This window comes from Cavia porcellus, unplaced genomic scaffold (assembly GCF_034190915.1).
Source record: "Cavia porcellus strain 051 isolate PalLab524CR breed Dunkin Hartley unplaced genomic scaffold, mCavPor4.1 scaffold_19, whole genome shotgun sequence".
NCBI classification, from domain to species: domain Eukaryota; kingdom Metazoa; phylum Chordata; class Mammalia; order Rodentia; family Caviidae; genus Cavia; species Cavia porcellus.
Genome location: NW_026947502.1, coordinates 31,422,477 through 31,442,036, shown reverse-complemented (window position 1 = coordinate 31,442,036; position 19,560 = coordinate 31,422,477). Strand labels below are relative to the sequence as shown.

General features: G+C 49.1%; 2 protein-coding genes across 5 annotated transcripts; both read right to left on the bottom strand.

The window, feature by feature from the left end:
* Nucleotides 1–1,377: 1,377 nt before the first annotated feature.
* B4galt7 (beta-1,4-galactosyltransferase 7) lies at nucleotides 1,378–11,385 on the bottom strand. 4 transcript variants are annotated; one of them, XM_063230903.1, is made up of 7 exons: nucleotides 11,244–11,275; nucleotides 9,153–9,314; nucleotides 7,156–7,518; nucleotides 4,109–4,334; nucleotides 3,071–3,291; nucleotides 2,666–2,770; nucleotides 1,378–2,176 (listed from the first exon to the last, which is right to left on the bottom strand). In XM_063230903.1, exons 1-7 carry the CDS (start codon nucleotides 11,258–11,260, stop codon nucleotides 2,143–2,145), a joined length of 1,128 nt encoding a protein of 375 aa, XP_063086973.1. In that variant the 5' UTR covers nucleotides 11,261–11,275; the 3' UTR covers nucleotides 1,378–2,142. The 4 variants fall into 4 exon arrangements, with proteins under 4 accessions (XP_063086973.1, XP_063086974.1, XP_063086976.1 ...); XM_063230904.1 differs by having other exon boundaries at nucleotides 3,071–3,154; XM_063230906.1 differs by lacking the exon at nucleotides 9,153–9,314 and having other exon boundaries at nucleotides 11,244–11,385.
* Nucleotides 11,386–14,513: 3,128 nt separating this feature from the next.
* On the bottom strand, nucleotides 14,514–18,520 carry Tmed9 (transmembrane p24 trafficking protein 9). Its single transcript, XM_003473256.5, has 5 exons — nucleotides 18,310–18,520; nucleotides 18,038–18,138; nucleotides 17,221–17,346; nucleotides 16,411–16,557; nucleotides 14,514–15,383 (listed from the first exon to the last, which is right to left on the bottom strand). The coding sequence occupies exons 1-5, from the start codon at nucleotides 18,491–18,493 to the stop codon at nucleotides 15,234–15,236; spliced, it is 708 nt and encodes a 235-aa protein (XP_003473304.1). The 5' UTR covers nucleotides 18,494–18,520; the 3' UTR covers nucleotides 14,514–15,233.
* Nucleotides 18,521–19,560: the final 1,040 nt, after the last annotated feature.

Here is a 19,560-nt window from a genome sequence, read left to right as displayed (position 1 = left end):
TGCAGGAAAGGCCCAGTGGTACACAGGCGATCCTGGCCAGGAAGCCAGCAGGTTGGCTTCACCGCCTCATTCTTGTCCCATCACTTCTCATCTGGACTAGGCTGTCTCTCCTTGGACCCCACTTCAGCCCACCCTGGGTCCTGCCAGCTAAAATGTTTTACAACAGCGGATCTAGCCCTCCCCCTAAACTCTCATTTCCTGCACCCCTAGGAAAATAATTACAAGTTGCTTGGTGTGGCACCTACAGATCCTTATGAGTCCCCTCCACCTCCCATGCCTGCACAGTAAGGTGCCAGGCTCACCTGAACCTAACTTGCCTAGGCCTGAGGTGACCCCTCTGGAAACCCTTCCCATTGGGACTGACGAATGTACTGTTACGGTGCCATGCTCTGGGTCCCACTGATGCCCTGCGGTGTCCCTCAGCCCCTAGGAACCTGTCTAGCAACTGAACCCCATCTTCCTTGAGGCAGAGGACTCACAGGACAGACACTCTGCATCTCCCCGTGTCTGCTTTCTTCCTTCACTTACAGCCGGCTGAGGCCTGTCTGCCCCTCACTTCCACCAGTAAGGCTCAATTACTCAGCAGCAGCCACCCTGGATTACAAGCGTGGTTTAGATGTCAGACCTCAAGCTTAACACCGACCATTCTGTTTAAATTTCTTAGCTTCCACACAGGCACAGTACACAAACCATGTAACTGCACGTCAGAGTCCCCACGTCATCCTCAGAGGACTCTTTAGACCAGCTCCCAACTCTGTGACCTCAATCCTTTCCTTATTCAGGACTTCAAGGTGTCCCACTCCTAAATAAACAGCTCAGATGATCCCAACAATCTCTTCTGGCCTCGAAGGAGTGACCTGCCTCACAGGGCCCCTCACCTCCCACTCCCTCCGAAGGCGTCCTCCAACTTCACACCGCGGTCTCAGGCTTGCTCAGCCCCCACCCTACACCTTTCCTTGGTGGTCATCCTGGAGACTGCTGGAGGTCCCCCTCCTGCTACAGGAACACCCCACGGACTTGCCTACTTCCTTCCTGCCACTTCCCTCCGTCCCTCCAGCCTGGACTTGAGACACAGTCCTGTGGGTCCTCATTGCTCGTCTGTCTCCATCACAGTGAGGCAGGATGAAGCAGCCCTCCCTGTCAAAGCCCAACCCAAGGGAGCTTGACAGTGGACATACTGCCCACATGGAGCCCAGGGAGCTGCCTGGAAACCCAGAGGTTTGGGCAGCAAGGTGTACTGAACCTTGTGCCCTCAGCTTCGCCTCCCATCAGGACCTGCCATCCCACTCCTGACCTAATTCCTGGACAACTAAAAGAGGGTCATCTTTTGCCCATTCCTCCTCCACAGCCAAAAGTGACAAACCAGGGTCCACCACATTTTGTTTGGCCTGCTGTACTTTTCAAAAGTTTCAATTAGCTGCTATCATTAAAAAATCAGATTTCACTTAAGAATCCAGCATTCTAGCTTCTTTTGAAAAATCAAAAGGTCTAGTAACATGAGGTCCACATTCCTATATGTGAAAACCAGCTGGAGCTGGTATCTGCTGTTCTTTTCTGTGGGGCTTGTGTGCTGGCTTCTGAAGTGCTAAGCGTCCCAACGGCAACTGCCACCTACATCAGCCACGTGGCTTCTAAACCGCATCTCTGCATCAGGCAGTCCGGCGGGAAGGACCAAGAGTGAGGCGAGTTAGAAGTTGTCCAGTTCAACCCTTCCCGCTGCCTGCAGGCCTCCGCACACAAAGGAGGGCAGAGTACAACAGCAGGAAGGCCAGGTGGAGAGTTCTAGTCGAAGCATTTTCAGCCGTTCAATGATCACTCTTTATTGCCAGCAGTGTCTCAGGCATGTGTGTCCTGTCCCAGTTCAAGCCTCCCTTTGGGGGCCAGGCTGGCGCAATACAGAGCCGGACGTTTCTTCAGGTCACTCTGTCTCCTAAGAGAGCCGGGCCCCAGGCCTGGCTTCCAGCCTCAGCTGAGCAGCTGTGCGGCCTGTAGGCACAGGCTTCCTTACTGTCTGCGCCGCTCAGCCAAAGGTACACCAGGGCGTTGCAGCCTTGTCACAGTCCAACACGATGTTGAGGACAGTGCAGGGGGCCCCGCCCACAGACAGGGCTGTGCGGGAATCCACCCGGTACTTCACAGTGTTCAGGCCTCCCTCCCGGTCCACCTTGAATTGCTCCTGGGAAGGAAAGGAGGACAGGGCATGTACTCAGCATCTCACGGTACTGGTTGTCCCCGATCTCACAGGACCTCATCATTAAGGTTCCTGTGAAGCCCATGAAGAGAGAACCCAAAGCTCAGAGAAGTGAAGTCTCTTGCCCAAGCCTGCACCCAGGAATAAAGCAGGAGAACAGGACTTTTCCTTTGCTTCTGAGAACAGTCATCTCAGCATCATAACTCTGCTAGGATCCTGGCACTGTTAGGTAAGCCTGCCCCTTACCCCCCACCCACCAGTCTGCATAGATCCTGCAGTGTGGGCTGACCCAGAGTACCCAGACAGCCAATGGCAGCCAACAGAACAGACCATAGTGCCTAAGTAAAATGCCCACTGACTGACCTGGGCAAGCAAAGAGAGTGCAGCTGTAGTCCTCAGTACTTGGTGAAATGCTCAGGCCTATCAGTTCCCCAGACCACCACTACCATCCCTGACAAGGACATTAGCCAGTACCTGTTTTTGAGCTGCAATACGCTTCTGATCCCTCTTCCGCCAGGCTGGGTCATGTAGGTGGTGAAATGTCTTATAGCCAGTGGTGATTCCCGAGGGGCGGAAAAGCTAAGGAGACGGAGGAAAACAGAGGTCAGGCCACACCTCCTGGAGCCCTGGGCTGTCACCACTAGCTTCTCTGGGGTCCCACCACCTACCAGGAACCCTAGGTAGGGGACTGTATTGCCATCCTGCAGAAGAGGACAAAGGGCCAGTGAAACAACCACTGCAAGTCAGGTTGCTGGCAGGGATTGGAAGCAGGGTGTGGGCACCTCCCAACTGGAGGAACTTCTCACAGCTGGAGAAAGCAACCTCAGGGCAGCTACACTGAGTGAGGAGATCCCAGAGCCCAGGCATTGGGAGCCTTACCTGGAGCCCAGCTCCTTTGATGCGCCGATAGAATTCGTCATCCTCGCGGCCCCAGCCCCAGAAGCGGTTAGACATCCCATTGCACTGACATAAAGACAGGCAGCATCTGTCACCTGCCCCTCCTCCCAGGGGCATTCTGGCATCCTAATGCTTAGGAGAATCCAGCCCAAGCCTGACAGGCTCCCCCTTCCTCCTCTTCCTCTCCTGGCTGGGGCCTTGAACTTGTATGAGATGATTAGTGTCACAAAAAATGTCTGACTGGTCAGAAGGGATTTCTCTAGAGGATGGCTTTGGGCAGAGTATCAACAAACAATGACTTCTGTCTTCTCTTCATACACTCGTTTCTCCTAAAGTCGCTCTGCCACTGTCTTCCTATGTGACACAGGAAGCCACAGGTGAGCTCTATGATGACACCTATTTTTAAATCTTGAGTTTACATAAAGCAGGTTTCAGCCATGATTTGAAGAAAACAGAAGCCCAGAGCCTAAGCCACTCAGTTCTTCTCACCCAACCAGGGACAGAGCAATCCAGAGCCTCTTGAGTTCAGCTGAGGGACTCCTGTCTGGGCTGCTGTCAGTCTCCCACCACACCAAAGCCTAGAAGAGCTACAATAACCTCACAGGACTACACATCTGAAACCGACAGGTTCCTGACTAACATAGGAAAGGCAGGGCTGAGAGATGGAGGACATGGTACTCCAGGGACACTGGCTGAGGCAGGCAAGGTGCACCTGAAGCCACATTCTCCCTACCCTACTTTGCAATTTTGGGCCAGCACATCTCATTTTCCACTGCCAGCTGTCATGGAGGTTTGTGTTGCTACAGCAGAGCACCGCCCCCCCCCGCCCCCGACTTGCTCATTCCTCTTCTCTCAGGTCTCTGGCTGCCACTGGGTCCCCTGCTGGGTCCAGGCAGGACTTCATCTGCTAGACCCCAGGATGGCTGCTCCATCTTGCCAAGTGCATCCACTCAGAGCATGACAGGATGGGGGTTGGGGGGCTCCCTAGCCCTGAGCAGAATAGGTTGGGCTGGGCCTCACCAGCTGGTAGTGCTGCTTGGAGAGAAGGAGGATGCCGCCCACGTAGGTCTTGTAATGGTAGAGCGGGTGGAGCTCTGGGGAGGCCACATGGAAGGGCCCAGCCTCAGGGAAGCCATAGTCCAGCTCCTCATTGAGGGGGAGCAGGTCCACGTCGTGCATTGCAATGTAGTCGGTGCTGTTGCTGCTCTCCAGGAAGCCCACATTGATGAGTGCTGCCCGGTTGAACCTGTGCAGAGTAGCTGGGGTTGGGCATTGGGCAGAAGAGCTTGCTCCCTACCTGGCTCTGTGTCCCAGCTCTGCACAAGAGTCCCTGTCCCTGGAGCGTCTGGGTTGAGACGCTGTCCCTCCTCGCAGCCCAGCAATCCCTCACACTTAGGGCTATGCCCTCCACTCACTGCACAAGTGTTTATTAAGCACCTATTAAATGCTAAAAACTGTTCACAACTGCATTGGGAGACACATCAGGGAGAGAACAAAGCCCTCCTCTCAAGGAGCTGACAGTGCTATAGGAGTAAACAAAGAAGCAAATGAGAAGAAGTAACAAGGCAGACAGTTATGAGGGTTTTGGGGAAAGTCAAGCAGATGAAGAGAGTAAAACTTGCTGGGGCGGGGGGGGGGGGGAGCAGCTATTCCCTTACACAGGGCTGTCAGGGAGGGCCAGGGTGACTGGGCAGCATTTGAATAGAAATCCAAAGGCCTGAGGGAATGAGCTATAAGGAAGCTGGAGGAACGCAGCTCCAAGCAGAGGAAAAGGCAACTGCCAAAATCTGAGGCAAGAGGAGACAGCAACCCAGCTGGAAAGAGTGAAGGGGTGAACGGGAGAGGCCAGGGCTGACGGGGCTGATGGAGCTGACTGCACTTAAGGACCAGGACACTGATGCTGGATGGGTAAAGAGCTGCTATGCGACTTGCAGCACAGGTGTGAGGCGCTTATATTGTAGGAGGTTCACTAGCGGACATGTTGAGAAGGGTTGTGGGGGCAGTAAAAGGAAGGAGACCAACTGGGAGAAAAAGGTAACAGTGGCCTGTTTGAAAGAGGCAGCAGTGGAGATGGCAAGAAGTGGGTAGATTCTAAACATATTCTGCTGATGAACTGGGTGCTGTACAACAAGAAAAGGCCAGATGAGGATGACTTCACAGCAGTGTCGGCTTGAGCAGCTAGAAGCATGGAGTTTCCATTTTCTGAAGAGGGGAGGACAGTAGAAGAAGCAAGTCTGAGTGGGAAATTAGGAGTTCACTTGTAGTCACACTCAGGAGGATGAGACAGGAGGAGCACCATGAGTTCAAGACCAGCCTGGGCTACACAGTAAGATCAAGGTCAGTCTGAACTACATAGTGAGACTCCATCTAAAAAAAAACAAGAAGAAAGAAAGAAAGAAGAGAAAAGAAGAAAACTGTCACTGGGTTCATGTAAAGCTCAAGCTGCCTCTGAAACTACCCACTGGAAGACTCGCCAAAGCAAATGCAAGGCAAGTCTGGAATCTAGAAAAAGGTCTAGAATCTGGGTTGGAAATACAGAATCAAGAGTCAGCAGGAATTTAATGCTGTGAGACTGGATGAGACTTGCAGGGAAAGACTGCAGCTCAAAAAGAGGTGATGCTCAAACATTAAGCCCCAAGGAACACCGAGATGAGAGGGATGAAGAAAAATTAGCAAAAGACATGAGCTGAGATGGCCAGCAAGGATGGAGGAGAACCAGAGTGCTGTCCCAGGAGCCATGGGAAAGCCTCAGAGTAGGTAATTGGTTAGCAGATGCTCTCGGGTTGACAGGATGAAGGTTTGGGATTAAGTGGAGCGGTGATCTCAAAGTGGGTCATTTCAGTGTCACAATGTAGGCCAATGTCTAATGGAGTGATTTCAAGGGAAGGAGTTCTGTTGCAAAAGAGAAGTGGGGTGACAGCTTAGGGGGATACAGAATGGAGGGAGTAGTTATTTCCCTGTTTTCTTTTTAGCGGGGTGCTATCTTAGTATGTGTGTATGCAGATGTGAATGCTCCAAGGCAAAGGGAACATGAGAGATACAGGAGCAAAAGAGGGCAGACGCTGGAGCACTTTCCGTGAGTAGGAGGGAGGGAGAGGGGTCTAGTGCCAAAGTCGGCCCCCAAGAGACTGGGACAGTCATTCCCAGAACAGAAAGGAAGCTAGGAGGTGAGTGGAGGTGGTGGAGCGTAAGGAAAGTCTCTTTCAACTGGTTTGTTTAGAAGCAAGAAGCAAAGTCATCAGCTGAGCATAAGGGTAAGGCAGGAACGCCAAGAAGTGGTATCGAAGACTGCCAGGGACGGGCTAGAGGAATGCAGGCTGCCAGCAGGACTGGGGACCTGCTTCTTGGGTCAGGGTTCATCATCGGAGATGAATGGTGTGGCTGCACATATTGCTGTTTAGGGACAGAAGGTTAAGGATGGACATGACAGAGTGCTTCTTAATGATGCACCATGGACTCCAGGTTAAGAGAAAGTAGGGAGGAAAGCTGGCAGTGAAGACAGGGGGGGATCCAGGGACTTGTGGACTGGGTGGGGTGCAGGAATCCTTGGAGTCCATCTTCCAGCAGGAATAAAGTCGGAGAGAAAAGAATTAGGCTTTGGAATATGAAATGCTTGAATGGTGGTAACTAAGAGGAGCAGTCTGAGATAAAGACAAGGATTTAATACTTTGGGAAACTGCAGGACTCTCTCTTTTCCTAGTCCCCCTAACCAATTACTAACAAGTCCTTTCTCTACATGATTCTTACGCCCTTCTACCATCCTGGGTGAGCCAACATCATCTCTGATGACTTCAGGGACCACCTATCCAGTATCCCTGCATCTTTTTGTCTTGAATTATTCCACATACAGAGGTCACAGTAATCCTTCTAAAACAGAAATTGATCTGAGCCATCCCCAAAAATTCCCATCATACCTAGTGAGAGAGCTCTACCACCTATATCCTCAGGCCCCTACCCCTGGTGGCTTCTCACAGGCCTGAGTGGATTCAGCATTGGGAACATGTTCTGAGTGGCCTAAGCAAGGTGCGGGGTGCCACGTCAAGAGTGGAGGAATGAGTGGTCCCTACCGGAAATGATCCACCTGGTTGAGCACATAGATGTGATGCTGGATCTTCTTCCTGCTTAGAAAGCGGTGCATGTGGGGCACGAAGACCAGGAGCTCCTCAAAGCGTTCACGGAATGGCACCAACACTGCCAGGCGATGGGGGCCCCAGGATGCATCTTCTTCCCAGTGCTCAGGGGGTAGCTCTGGGGGGCAAACCTGGAGTGGACCTGGGGTCTCCTGCCCCTGTCCCCTGGCTGCCCTGGCCACATCACCAGAGCAGCTGAGCTGCAGCCAGAGTAGGGAGAAGAAGCCCAGTAAGAGACAGGCAACGAAGAGGTGGAAGACGGAGCATTTCCGGGGGAGGCCACCAAGGAACCATCTGGACCTGGGACAAGAGTAGAGCTGGAGTCAGAGGGCAGGACCAAGTTGAAACCCTCTGATGGACCCCTTTTCTGGCCTCCCCATGCATAGGCCATACATGAATGGTGTACCCCAAGCACCTGGAAATTAGTACAAAAGCAATTTTAATGTTTTTGCTCATGCTACGGCCATATTCAGAATCCTGCTTAATTCTCTAAGCCCAGCTCATGCCACCTCACCTCCAAGATACTCTGAGCACTCCCAACTTGCAAGCTGCTGGAATTCCTTCATACTTTACTTTCCATAAATTAATCCTCATCTGACCATGAGCAGTGCAGGCACAAGGCTCCCTGTCTCTTTGCTTGCCCCCTCCCCTGGGTAGTGCCTCAATGTCCTGAGCCAATGGCAGATGCCCCACCTTCGAGAGATGCAACCCACTGACTTCAAAACCTGTTTCCCTGTGGATTCACCCCAGCAGAAATCTTGACTTTGCCCTGCTTCTTAGGCTGACCAGAACACTCCCTCCCTACCCGCACCAGGATAGGGGTGTGTATTGGCAGGAGTCCCAGATCAAACGACCAGTATCTACTCTGGGAAAACCAGACCTGCCCCCAAAGCAATGCAAGACCAAAATGCACAGTGGCAGCTCCTAGAATGAGTTTCAAACCTTCAGTCCCAGAGGTAGCCTATGAGACAAGAGAGACAGATGAGGGAAAGACAAGGGCTGGTGCAGCACCCCGGCTCATTTCGGAAACTGGACATGCAGGTGAGTATCTTAAATAATGGAGTGACACCGAGAGACTGCCTTTAAATTAGGAAGTGCAAGAAACAGGTTCCTTTATCCCACCTCTGGAACTTCCAGAGGATGCAAAGCTAGGAACTGATAAATATAAGAGGGAAACTTCCTCTATAATCACACTCTCCACCAATAATGTACAAAAGAATTGAGTTTACAATCTCTAAGAGTCAAGAATTAAGGTATCAAGTCTGGTAGACTCTACCTCCAAAGTTCTTTTGTGATCATTCTTACTCATCTTGTTCTTCACTGCTCAGATCCCTTTAATCTTAGACAGTTTACAAGATAAAAGTCAACCTCATCAGCTTAACTGTTACAGCCCTCTGTGACTCAATCAAGTCTCCAGATTCTCCCAACCATTCAATCTTACTCTGAACAACTCTAGGCCTTTGCACTCACCACATTCTCTCCTGCTCCATCCCTCTCTCACACAGCCTGCTCCTTCAACCTGACATGCTCTGCTTTATTGTGTCTACCTGGAAGTCCTCTGCTGAACCAAACTCCAATGTCATGGTCAGCATTGCCCATTACCATGTCTTTATGAGGTTCCTTCGTTCCCATGGCATCTGGTACTTCCCTCTTAAAGCATTTGTGATGTCCCATAATCTTGCACAAAGACCATGTCAGACTCCTATCTGTGGTCTCGGCACAGGCCAGACAGCAAAGGGCTTGCTAAATGAGTTAAGGGAAGGTTAAGCAGTCCAGGCATGCTTTAGGTCACACACCAGAGCCAGACCACTGCCTACCTTTCTCTAGAGACACAATTGCCAGTGTGGAAGCCAGCAGCCCTGAAGCCAAGTCCAAACCCCACACGCAGCTGAGAGGTGGTCCAGTAGGACACCCTCACAGGGGTTCTGACTTACCCCCTATGGTCCTGCGCTGGTTGTTTCCGCTGGGGAAGAGCAGAGCCCAGTCCTGCATGTGACCTAGGGAGACTGGAACTTCCACAGAGTCTCTCTCTCCCTCTGGGCTCTTTCTGAGTACAAGGTGGAGACTGTGAAAATGGACATGGGGCAAGCTTTGCCCTTTGGGGGAAGAAGCACTGACAATTATCCAGGAGTATGGCATGGATTTGGGTCTTTCACGTACTTCCCTAGACTATTTTTTAAAATCTGGATTGTCAGGGGCTGGGATTTAGCTCAGCGGCATAAGCATCTGCCTTGCAAGCGCACAGGCTTGAGTTCGATCCCTGGTACCAAAAAAAAAAAAAAAATCTGGATTGTCTTTTTTGATGAGACTCCTGTTCGCATAGGCATTCGCATCTTGTGCTCTTAAAAGCTCAAACCCCAAAGCAACTTAATTGAGTCCAGTGTTTGATTCTCCTAGACAGTGGACCCTGAGAACAGCTGCTCCTGGTGCCACTTGGTGGCCAGCTCCAGAACTGCAGTACCAGCTGTTCTCAGGGCCAGACCATTCTACCTCTGAGGGGCAATCCAGATGAGGCTTTGTATCCATCAATCACTGCACAAAGCTACTAAGAGGTGGATTCAAATCCAGACAGGTTGGCTCCAGAACCAGCACTTAATTACTACACTAGCCTGCATTTGTTACATGGATCTTTGTACTCCTATGTCAAAAGCATAGAATGGGTATCAGCAAAATTTTATGGCAACAGTTATGTATTAGGGTCAGGAAATAGAAATATTTCTCCATTCTAATTTCTACTCTCAGTCATTCATGGTAAAATGTTTGAATGTTTGGTTCCTTTGTACAACACTTCAAAAGTAACTAGGAGATGACTGTTACCTCCTCTGTGCCGAGCACAATGCCAAGGGTTATTTATTCATTTGTTTTTGTCTTCTTGAGACATGGTTTCTCTATGCAATTCAAGCTGGCCTTGAGCTCATTTTGTAGCACAGGCTGGTGTGGAACTCCCAGTGATCCTCCTGAGTGCTGGGATTACAGGGACACACTACCACGCCTGGCAATGCCAAGGGTTTTACACATATAATCTCCTTTAGTTCTCATACAGCCATGCAGATATTAAGATCCTCATTTCAAAAATGTGAGGCTGAAGTCAGAAAGAGGAAGTTACCTGTTTCTGGTCTGTTAAATAGGATTCTTGCTCATGGCTGACTTGGTAGTCTTGGTAGACTTTTCTATTCTATTCCTGACTTCTCATTTCAACACCAAGTCTGAAGAAGCCCCAAAGTGGCAAGAGCTGCGCCTAACAAATTCCAAAGTCTTACAGTACCTAACAAATTTAAGAGACATAAAGGGAATGAGATGTCATTGGGTAAAGATCAACTATCATGTGTACCAGGAAACAAGAGTTTGAGGGTACATCTCAAGCCTAAGTGTGGAGTCCCCCTAAATCTAGGCAGCCAAATCACTCTGCCCATTTTGCTTGTTGTCATTAGCTACAGTTGTGCCAAGCTCTCACCTAACACGCGGGGCAGGCCCCACGCAAACGCAGCTGCACAGGAAATGAACTAATGGGTAAGTGGGGCTGTGCAGTCCACACCAGGCAGTGGCCAACCCGGCAGCACATACTACGCTTCTGTCTGGTGTGTTCTTTTGGAATGGCAGAAGTTACTGAGGCGCATGAAGGAGAGGGGGTAGGGTTTGAGGCTAGATGGATGTGACGGAGGAGACAGACACCAGAGAAACGGAATAAAGGTCTTCACAATCCAGGGAAAGGCAGAAAGATGAGCCAATGAAGTCAGAGACCCGCAGCACGACGGACAAGCCAGTGGAGAAAACCAAACACACACCCAAAAAAGACCCAGAAAAAGGCTTACGGAGAAACAAACACAGTGAGACAGAGAGACAGAGAAAGAGAGAGACCCACACAGACAGCGCCAGTGAGCCACAGGGAGTCACAGGCTGAGACCCGCAGAGACGCAGACGCCGCGGCCGCAAGCGGGCCACAAAGGCGCGGCACCGGGAGGACAGGGTCCGCGCCGGCCGCCGCCGCTCACCTGCCGTCCTCCCAGGGCAGCTGCGCCGCTTACCTCCGGGAGGGGAACATCGCTGGGGGAGGCGGTGGCGCATGGGCTCGAGCTCCCAGCCCGGCCGGCCGGGCCTCTCGGGCCTACGCGGCGCCTCCGCCTCCCGCCCCGCCCAGACCCGTCCGCCCCGCCCCTCGGTCCGCCAGGTCCGTCGCTCCGGCCGAGCCGTGTGCTCCCAGGAGCCGCCGCCTCCAAGGTTCTGCTTGCAGAGGAGCAAGGGCGCTTCCACCGCTAGGCTGGTTTCTGACCCACTTGAGACACGGAATACGGAACCCCCAGAAGCCACAGACCGCCCAACCGATCGCCGAATGGGCCTGGACTCGGACTTCAGACTTCCAAAACCAGCGCTGTGGATAATTCCTCTCTTCCGGAGAAGCGCGGAGCGGCATCCTTGTTGTCAGCCAGGCGGTGCATTCCTCCACCGCCCAGGAGGAGCAAAGTTAGTTTAGGACTCTGCATCGTGTTCGGCTGAATCCCTGGGTCACAATTAGGAGCCAGGTTCTGAAGACAGATTGGGTTTGAAACCTCGCTCTGCCAATTCAGCTAGGGAAGCAAACCATAATCTCTGTCACTGTTTCCTCACGTATGTGTGTGAATGGTTCCTATTCTTTAGGTGTTGCGAGGACTAAAGGAAAACTTGAGTGCAGGGCACACAGCTGTTTCTATAACAAATGAGTTTTCATCCAGGACAGGGGTACTTCGATAGAGCTGAGAACAGAAGGCAGAGATAGGAAATTGTGCTATATGCCTTGACATCCTGAGAATTCAGCTGTCCTACCCTCAACCAGGGAAGACTTTTTTTTTTCTTTTTTGAGGTAAGGGGAGACTTTGAACCCAGGGCCCTCTCACTATGCTACATCCCAAACCCTTATTTTCCATGCTGAGATAAGTTCTTGCTAAGTGGCTACCATAAACTGGCCAGGCAAGGCTGGAATTTGGGATCTTCCTGCCTCAGACTCAGTGATTGTATTACAGGCATGTACCTCCACACCCAGTTTAGAGCCCCAAAATTCTTAAGATTTGATCATCTCTGCTCTTCCAGGCAAACTGTTTCCTATTAAACAGCAAATATTAATAAGTTCTTAACTATATGCCAATCATTCTAAATTCTTCACTACTATTTCACTCGATACTTAGGGAGTAGGTATTTATAATCCCCACTTTAAAGTGTGTGTAAATCAAGTAGGTTGGTTGCAGGCTATCGTCATCGATCTCCCACCCTGGGTAAATTATTATCTTAATCACTCTGCTTTACAGAGGACTTCTTAATGGTAGGAAGCTAATAATTCTCAGCAACCCTTTTCCCCCTAAGATTCCAAAGTTCAATCCTCCCTGTCCCTGTTTTGTGACTGTCCAGGCACTGCACCCTATATCAGAACCTTGGCAAGTCTGGCCCGCTTGGCTGAAGGTAAATGCACAGCCAATCTGCAGAAGTCACACAAGGCTACTGAAGGAAGCAGGACTGTGACCACGTTACCTGGAGAACCCAGGCCCACCTAAACAGCCACTCAGCAAGCTGCCACATCAGAATTAAGTCCCACAGTGAGCTCATCATCTTAAGAAACTAAATTTCATGTGAAAATCCAAGTAACTTTAAAATGGGGCATGCATTTGTAAAGTTAGGTTGGTAAGTAGCCTTAATATGACAGGGTAAGAATCACACATCACCTTTGTGCTTTCAAAAACTCAGAACTCCATCTATTCACGCAACACACTGGGTAAATCTCTAGTGAGGGAAAAGCTAAAAAGTACTTCACCTCTGTTTGTCAACATTATCAAGGAAACATCAAAAAACAAAGTCTAAGAGACTACCAGAGCCAACAGGAGCCGAGACACGTAACTAAATGTGTTGTGGAATCCTGGAACATACAAAGGACATTGTTAAAAAATGTATCATGTGCTGGAGGATAGCTCCGTGGTAGAATGCTTGCCTAGCATGCCCAGCACCACAAGCAGTATGATGGCATAACCACAATTTCAAAAATGCACTAACAGGGAAAACAAAAACAAAAAACTATGTTCACAATTTTTCTGTAATTTTGAAGCTATTCTTTAAAAACCTACTTTTTGGCTGGGGATACAGCTCAGTAGCTTAAGTGCTTGCCTGGTAAGCGCAAGGTCATGAGTTCAATTCCTGGTACCAAAAAAGAAAAAAAAACCCCACATTTTAATTGGAAGTGTATGTGACATTCATATAACTTACCAGGTCCAACAGCCCCAAATTTATGTCCTTAGTCCTACTCTTTCTTGTACACTGCTGGACTCATCTTCCTCAAAATTTATCTTCAGATGGTTCTTACAATCAGAACTCAGAGTTAACATAATATCCAACTCTCCTACTGGTCACTCAAGGCTTTTTCTTACTGATTTTGACTTGAGGCAGGGTATCACTATGTACAGGCTGGCCTTGAACTCACAGTGATCCTCCTGCTCAGCCTCCCAACTGCTGGGATTACAGGTATGCACCACCATGCCCAGCAAAGACTCTTTAATCAAACTTCCCTTTCCAGCTTCTTCAAACCATCCTCTTTCAATGACCCAGAATGTTCATCCATCTCCCTATCAACTATTCACCTGTTTTTTCTAAACACTTTTGCCCAGAATCCTTGTCCTTGGAGCTAGGGATACAACTCAATGGTAGAATATATACCTAATATGCTCGGGACCTTGATAGTTCCCCAGTACTGGGGGAAAAACAAAAGCACCTTTTCTCCTTTGTGGTCCTGGTAGTCCTGGCCCTAATCACAGCCCAGGGACTCCTTTCCACACCAATAACCAATAGCCCCACCCCTACTCAGTACTTTCCCTTCTCAGGTGGGTGGGTGGGCAGATGTGGGTGTGTGTTACTGGGGATTCAACCCAAGCTTTTCACAATGAAATTCCTGTCTTCCTTTTAAATTTTACGAGTCTCACCAATCACTAAGTTGTCCAGACAGGCATATGCCACCATAGTTGGTTACCAGGTGTTTTCTCACTTCACTCATAATTCTGCTCACCTATCCTGGAAAGGGCAGGAAGCATACACCTACCATGCTTGTGACATCACAAGGGAGTTGGTACAGAGGAAATGATCAATTTGAGCCCCAATCTCATAGTTTATCTGCTGGATGGTCTACGAAAATACCCACTACCCCTGCCACATAGAAGGCCAGGAGAGGACAGGAAGAACAAATTTCACATGTGGGGTTCTCTTTGGATATAGAGCTTTGCCCAGTGGAAGAACTGACATCCTCTTAAGTGTCATGCCTACTGAGATTAATTTTACACTGGACAAGAAGTCAATATTCTTTTTAATTGGGAAACCAAAATAATAAACCTAGATTCACTGAAAATCAGTAACAAGATTCTGTAGGTCCCATACCCAACCAGCACCACAGCCTCTGCCATCCCAGCTCAAGCCCCAGAAAGGACAATCATGTGAAAAAGCCAGGATCAACAACTTTCAGGCTACTTGCCCACACTGCAAACCCCATCCACATCATCCTGCATAGACAGACACACCCTAAATGACCATGCTGGGTTTATGCCAAAGGAGACAACAGCCAGTTTCCTGGAGTATCAAGTCACAGCCACGCCCCAACCTGCTCAAAATCCCAAGTTATCAAAAAAAAAAAAAGACAGAAGGAAGACTGGCTTGCCCACCCACTATCTCCCCTCCCCCCACCCATCCCAGACAGCAGCCTCACATCCCTGATCAGTAACACTGTGATGATCCTAAGGTGCCAATGGGGATCTCAGGGGCTTTACCAGTCCCTGGATGATTACTGCAAAAGATCCAGAGGCCAGGGGGAGGGGACAGGCACTTTGTCCCATCACTTGCTCAGGATTAGCCAGCCACGCTGCTGCACTTGGCTTGTGCGTGAGGACACTTGCAGCCCCCCTCCTCTAGCTACTGACAGACTGAAGATCAGTCCTTGCCAGAGATGACTCAGTTCTAGGAGGCTCTTTGTCCCCCGGCCTGGAAAGCAAAATGGCATGTGTGGCCTGGGAAGGCTACACCAGCTTCTTGGCTTCAAAGAAACTCTTGAGATGCCGCATCTGCCAAACACCGATGGCCACCAGGATGAGGGTCTGGAGAATGGACCACCATAATACCCGCTGGTTGGTACTCTCGCTGGTCTGCCGGAAACGCTCCTCTCGCCACTGAGGGGGAGAATAAAAGGTAAGTATAAGCTGGATAGGGCTGGTAGAACTTCTGTTCCCAGCCTGTGAGGATGCCCTACGGAACTCCTTTAATGTGTCTGCCAACTGCCTGTAAAGAATTACTACATGGGAACTATATGTACCCTCAACAGTCAGGTCATTTCAAGCAAGCTAATCATTTCTCCTAAAGCAGTTTCCTCATCTGTCACATAGGTAGGTATACCTGTTCCGGTATCTGAAGAAGAGGTAAGGTAATGGAGATATCATTCCAAGCAAAAGAACTATTATAAATGCTCAGTATTAGACTTGCTCCAAGTCCTCTGTCCAAGACTCTCAAATTGTTCTTTGAAGATCATGGGCATAGCTTGCAAACTGGTGGCCAATAGACTGGTTTGGACATTTACATGTGTTTTGTTTAGCTATACATAAGAGTTTTGCAAACATTCAAAGCCCAGGAAAATTTCACATAAACACCTAGACCTTGGGTGGGGGTTTAGCTCAGCAGCACAAGTGCCTGCCTGGCAAGCACTAGGTCATGAATTCAATCCTAGTACCAAAAATAAAAAACAGAAAAACCTACATCTCTAGCTCCTCTTGAAAAAAAGATCTGAAAACACAGGGCTGGCATTTCCACAAGGAGGCCAGCTGCTAGTACTGAGTAATAGCTGTCCCTGCTTAGATGGGTTACTCCACTATTCCATACACCACATGTTCATTCATGATACTTGTCCATCCCTGGCCACATGAGTTTGAGATTTTGGGTTCTGAGAGCATCTGAAGCCAATCAAGCAACACCCTAGGTGTTTGTATCAATTCCTATTCTGTCATTTTCTGTGTAATTATGATTTAAGAAAGCAAGTCTGGGTCCTCAGTTACAACATGGACTTAATAATACCCTCAGCTTTACGTGTGCAATGTGCAACAGGTAAGTCCCTTGGGCATCTCATAATGAATCTACCACACAACACCTGGCTGAGCTAGAGGACCGCTTATAGAAAAGCCCACCACTGTTTGTCCAAGCACTCACCCTTTGATAGTTCTGCTCTTTCTGGATCTGGTCCACTTGTTCCACTAGCTGTCGCACTCGAAGCTGCAACTCGCTCAGCTTGTCTTTGGCAGCAATTTCTGCATAGTCGTTAGCGTGTTCACCCACCTGGATGTCAAGGTGAACTCTCTGGGGACAGACAAAGACAACATGGAGAAGCAGGAAGCCCTGCTCCATCTTCCTGCCAGAGACTGACAGCTGACCCCTCTTTCCTTCATTTGTTCATTTGGTCACTAAACTGAGGCTTCCTCATTGTCTACCTATGGGACTCTGGGTTCACAAGGCAGCACAATAAATCTGCACTGATGCTCTGACCTAAGCATAGACAGCCTGGTTTCTGTATCTGTGGGTGCCATGCCTACAGATTCAACCAACCCCAGATCAAAATTATTTTCGAAAAAAAAGAACAAAAAACTACTAAACATGTACAGACTCTTTTGGTTGTTATCCCCAAAACAATAAATACCAACAACTTACATGGCATTTACATCGTAGTAAAGATTATAAGTAATCTAGGAATGGTATATATATCAGGATTTGGCTGGATGTATAAGCTGAATGAAAATGCTATACCATTTCATTTAAGAACTTAAGCAATCCATTGATGGGGAGGGACCAGGATTGAGGGATGACTACACAAACAGCTCAGCCTCTGTGCCCTGGGTATTCACTGAAAACCTAGTATTTTGGGGAGACACAAAATCCAACATATTTATTTCACACTCACAATAGCAATACTCCTGACCAGGCCATAGAGGCTGAATTCTTCAAGTTTCACAGGAGTCCACTTACCAACATGCCTCCAGCAAAGAGGGAGAACTTGGTGGAATTGGAGTGAAGACAGATCTGGTGCTCACCAGGGGTATGAGAAGTGAAAGTGAACCTGCCCTCAGAGCCATACTGCCGGGCCAAGATGACCTAGAGAAAGGAGAGGGGCTTCAGTATATGTTTCAGAAGAGATGAGCTGGAAGGAAATCATGCTGAAGGCTCCAAACACTAAAAAGTTAACAAAAACAGCCTTAAGTAACTCACAACTCAAAGATCTAAAGCTGATCAGCAGCAGCAGCTGCCACATGCTTGCTGCAAACTATTTGGGGCAGGAGTGAAGTCGGACATCAGGCTGGCAGTGACTACTCTTGGAAAGGGATTTCCTGACCAGTTCTTTTTTAAAAATAAAGGTGACTGAAGGTGACAGCCAAGCGTTTTGTTTTTTCATTTTAATATCCTTATTTGTCAAAACTAGAAGCTGTTCATTCTTTTTGAAAGTTGTTCTGTGAAAACCTAGTCTAAATGTCACAGCTTTAAAGCCAACGGTATTCTCTGATTTCTACTACTACAATTAATCTACCCATCACCCCCAATACAAGTGAATTATCCATTTCATAAGGCAGGAAAATGGCTGAGGGAAGGGAACCGAGTTATGCAGAAGTCAACAAGAAGATGAGAAGAGCAGCTGGCATTCCAGCAGCCTCAGTTCGGCATACAGTGAAAACCCAGAATCTTCCTACAACTCAACTGCCGTTCTCACTTCAGCAGAAGCGGAAACTAAGACGGGAAGTCACAGAGCCTGCTAAGTGGAAGGCTCGGCGAGGTGAAGGGGCTGGCTCACCTTGTCCTCTGGATCCTTCACCTCCACAAACATGCCAAGCCCGGGGGTGGCCGGCTGATACTCCTCGCGCTGCTTGTCATACAGCTGCGTCCTGTAATTTCCTGGAAACAAGCGAGAAGAGATCAGGTCAGCACAGCAGGAGGTGGCGCGGGGTCCGCACCCAGTAGGGCATACAGCAAAGCCCGAACTTCCTAACTTCGGAAAGCTGAGCGTCCCATACCCACCGCCCCTACACCACGGTCTGTCCAGAACTCTTCCCTTCACCCACGCACCTATGACCATAGTCTCGTCCGGAATCTCTTCAATAAAGCACTTTTTCTCTGTCTCCCCAATGTGGAAGTAGAGCGCACTCGCGCGGGCTGCAAACCACAGCAGCAGCACAAGGGCCCGCACCACTTTACCCAGCCCTGTTCCGGGTCGGATACAGACAAACCTCACGCCATGCTCGGTAGCCATCTTGCCCCACCTGCCCGCGCAGACGCAGCGGGCCGAGCCACGTAGCCCTGCCACCGCCGCCGCGGTGCTTGTTGGGAGGGCGAGTCCAGCAAGGTGGACTACAAGTCCCGAGATGCCCGGTAGTCGCGGCGCGGCGGTACCCGATTGGAACAGGGCTCCTACCTGGTGCGGAACTAGGGCCTCCAAAGTGGAAGGTTTTTCCTTTGATTCTCTTAAGCGGCCGGCGACTGATGATGATTATCAGCTTTTTACAGATAATGAAAGTGAGGCAGATTGTTTGAGCAGTATTCGAATAGAGCAGTATTCGAATCTGGGGCCCTTCACGTTCCTCAACACACCATCTGCCACTTCTGTTGTTTTTTACTTGTTTAAAAAAAAAAACAACAAACATTGCACACAGTGTACTCATTCTTTTTTTTTTTTTAAATCAGCCATCCCCGTAGACAAACAAGAAGCCAAACACACTTATGAATGCCCTGTGTGCATAAGCAATCAGGGGCCCCACCTACATCTGGACCTTCAGGCTGATGACCAAAGAGAAGACAGCTAAGTGAGTCCTGGCAGGCTTGGTTGGCTCTATGGCTAGAAGCTTAAGGTGGCTCTTGTACCGGGAGTTGCGTTGCTCCAACCTGTACCAGAACACAATGACAGTCTCCTATTGTGTCACTATACCTTTCCTATTAATTTATCCTACTTACAAGCATAAAACATTCCAGCTAATCTTTTAGTAACTCACATGTGCATTCAGTTTTTAAAACAGTATCCTTAAACAGTGGAGAGTGTGACAGAAAGAAGCAAACATAGAAAATACTAGAAACCTGTTCAGTAAGTATGTTTATTGATTTTAGCTTTCCAGGGCTCCTCTCTGAAATCCCATCTCTCAACACAAAAATATGGTGTCACATTTCCACCAAGATTCCACTGAACTTCAAAAGCCATACAGCTTGAAGGAAGGGAAATTTTCTTATGAAGAATAAAATCTTTTTAATGAAAACTTAGCCCTTAAAATTCTTTCAAAACTAGAAGCAGCAGGCAAGTCATGAAAGAAAAAAACAGGCACTCCAAGG